We start from the raw sequence: 3,397 nt of genomic DNA, 5'->3' as shown, positions 1-3,397 counted from the left end.
ATCATCATGTGAAAAAAGGTTACTACAAAAAGAAACATGATTCTACTTTAAGGAGACACCAAAACACTTTTCTTTTAAGCCAAGCACAGTGAGAAAAACAAATGTTACACAAACTCTCTAATCAAATTCACATAGCAAAACTTTCTTCTAATATTTTCATTATATCATGAGATATTTGAAGCCTAAATTTGAATAATACAACTGAAATAACCAACTTTAACGGTCATTTCATGTTTAAACATTCCCTTTCATGTCTTCTTCAGTCCAACTTAGACAACTGGTGGCCAATCAAAACATTAAAAGTCTACATCGATCCTAAGTTATATAAAACTGTCCTAGAAATCCAACAAACCACATCAAAAGATTCAGCTTGGACCATTAGTTTGTACACTCCCAAAAATATAACTTCTTCCTCCTCTCAAGTGCTTATTCGTGGGGGGCTTACACGCGATTATAGGGAGCAATATCGCGCTATTGTTACAATTTGTCAGGTAAGCAGGTTCGGATCTTGAGCTATGATAGTTTGAACTCTTTACTTCGCCTCGAACTGATATTTACTTTGTACAATTTCTTCAAATGGTATCTTCCAATTGTGTATATACGTTTTTTTATTTCCAAAAAATGGTGCTATTATATGAGTTCTCATTAGTTCTGGGCATTTGTGTGAAGGATATTGAAATTTGGCTTCTTCTTTATGAAACTTTTTACGAAGCATTATCATATATATGAGACTCAAGGCCGGCTCTAAGGTCAAGCTAGTAAGGCCGCTGCTTTAGGCCTCCAAATTTGGGGAGCCCCATTTTCAACGAAAATAGGTCATATGCTTATAGTTTTATTTCCCCTAAATATTGAGAAAATGAATTTAAGAAAGACAATAATATGCTTTATGGATTTTTACATGTATAGAAACTTTAGACCTGAATTTTATCGTTAATAGTGTAAGATGGTGAGTCTATTTGGAAACAGCCTCTCTACCCATGATAGAGGTAAGGTTTGCGTACACACTACCCTCCCCAGACCCCACTAAGTGAAATTATACTGAGTTGTTGTTGTAGTGTAAAATGGGGAGTGCAAACACCATCGTAAGTACTTTAATTTAAGTTCCTTTTTCAGTTTTCATGCCTTTGTTTCTTATTGCAATGCATCAACTATTGATGTTGAACAACAATAATTGATTTGAAGGTTCTTACTATTCACATTGCTAAAAAAAAAATTATTTTTCACCATAGAAATATATAAATTGGATTTGACAATAATGTGTAATTTATAGAAAGAATTTTTTTGATGAGAATGTTGATAATCACAAAGTCTCTTGAAGATTTTTTTTTTAAAGTTAATTACTTCTTGTATGTAGTAGACCAAACCAAGTTCACTTCAACGTAGATTTAAACAATTTAAAGCGTATGTTCTTCAATATTTTTAAAATATAATAGTCAGTCTAATATTGACGATTTAGACTTATTTTCTGAATTAAAAGTATAAAATGATTTAGATTTACCTAAGGGCAATAATGTCTCAAGAAATATTAAACGAATTAGCTATATTATTAATTGAAAAAAAGAAGAGTTAGAATAAATTGGTTGTAATAAAAAATAACTTTGCATCACACAAAGCTAGAAAAAATAGACTTCAAATAAATTAAAATTTTCTTTTTTTGTTTAAGGCCTCCATTTAACTTTGGTTTTAAACCCCTAGTGTGGTTGAGCCGCCCTAGTACAGGGCACCCCTTACTAAAGGTTATCTCCTTTTCATTTTTTCTTTTTATTTTTGTTGCTATTAAGATAATCTAAGTTTAAAAATAATACAATTTTTTGTTGAAAAGATGAATACAAATGAGATGAAGATTCGAGGGGAGCTCGAAAGGGATGTGGAGAGGGATTTAGAGGACGAAATAAAAGAAGGAATATGCCAATTAGCACTAAGATTGCACAGGCTTTACCTACATCAAGAGGAAAGGAACACAAAGAAATCAGCTAATGACCTTGGTGCAACAGATGGTACGCATGGTACAAACACTAAAGCACTTTCTGAAGTGAACATTAATATAAAGATGGAAGGAGGGACAAAAATTGAGATAAAAGAAATCAAGAAAAAAGCACGTCGAAGTTCCAGCAATTTGAGAAGTTCTAAGGCAGCGAGTAATGTTATGTTTACTCGTCCGCCTAAATTTAACTGGACACAAAGTTTAAGGTCAGAACCAACTTCTGTTACTGGCTATACTAAAATCGATAGTTCTAGAAATCGAGCTAAAAGTATTGTCAATAAAAATGGTCAACGGAAAGTAAAAGTAGTTAAAGATGTTGAAGAAAAATCGGCGAGAAGTTTGAAATAGATGAAAGGAGAATTTGGGAGTCAATAACACAATATAGGAGCTTGGATGGAAAAGTTACATATTTACTACTATTATTTATTCTGATTTTTGTTCTTTCTTTACCAAAATCTTTTAAATTTTGAGATTTTATTTTTTGTTGAATTCAGTATGGTTGTAATGTGTGTGCTTGAGAGAGGTGTTATTGCATTTACAATATTTAGATATTTGTTGTCATTTTATGGGACTTGAAGATTAATTGAAAAGAATTTGTATATCTATCACCTTTGCTTCTATATTCTACTCATCCATTCTTCGTTCTTAAAGAATATGTTGGTGAAATTATGGCCAGACAAAAAGTCTTTGAGCTATGAGGAAAATAGAAACTCTACCAATCTCTTTATCATTATTATGACATAACCACGGGCAGACTTAGGTTCACCCGAACTCCTTTCCTCTGTAAATCACATTCTACATATAAGACAAAATTCATTTTGTACTTTTATATATTATATACTTTAATTTGAATCATCTTGACACAATTCAAAAGCATGTCTCAGTAGTCAAGGGGGTTCAAACATTTATAAGGTCGCTATTTCATTTCACTTGTTACGGCCTCTTTTAAATTTTTTTTAACCTTTTTCACTACTAGAAATTCGGCAAAAATAAACCACGGTCGACCGACCAAAACCGGCTGATTTTCAAAATATTTTATTTTTTAATTTTTTTTACGAAACCGACCAACTTTGGTCGGTTTTCTTTGGCGCAAAAATGCGAGAAACTATTTTTGAGTCCCGCAAAAATTATTTTTTAAGAAACCGACCAAATTTGATAGGTTTTTCATTTAAAATAAATTAAAATTAATATTAAAAAAACCGACTAAAATCGCTCGGTTAATTCGGCCGATCATTTTAAAAAACTAACCAACTTTGGTCGGTAATTTTATTTTTCTAAAACCGACCAACTTTGGTCGGTTATTTTAGTGCGAAAATATAATTAAAGAGTATAAATGAAATAAAAGACAGTTTTAAAACAAAATGCACCAATAGTCTAGTGATAGAATAGTATCCTTCCATAGTACAACCCTGG

The 3,397-nt window shown here is 31.7% G+C and overlaps 1 protein-coding gene across 1 annotated transcript; it reads left to right on the top strand.

The window, feature by feature from the left end:
• Positions 1-374: 374 nt before the first annotated feature.
• LOC107765440 (uncharacterized) lies at positions 375-2,587 on the top strand. Its single transcript, XM_016584087.2, has 2 exons — positions 375-491; positions 1,823-2,587. Exon 2 carries the CDS (start codon positions 1,823-1,825, stop codon positions 2,330-2,332), a length of 510 nt encoding a protein of 169 aa, XP_016439573.2. The 5' UTR covers positions 375-491; the 3' UTR covers positions 2,333-2,587.
• Positions 2,588-3,397: the final 810 nt, after the last annotated feature.

This window comes from Nicotiana tabacum, chromosome 16, assembly GCF_000715075.1.
Source record: "Nicotiana tabacum cultivar K326 chromosome 16, ASM71507v2, whole genome shotgun sequence".
Classification (NCBI taxonomy): Eukaryota; Viridiplantae; Streptophyta; class Magnoliopsida; order Solanales; family Solanaceae; genus Nicotiana; species Nicotiana tabacum.
Note: the sequence above shows the minus strand (reverse complement) of the source record. Positions and strands in the feature narration are given on the sequence as shown.

Coding starts and splice junctions, on each gene's coding strand:
- LOC107765440 (XM_016584087.2), top strand. CDS start 1,823: ATGAATACAAATGAGATGAAGATTCGAGGGGAGCTCGAAAGGGATGTG.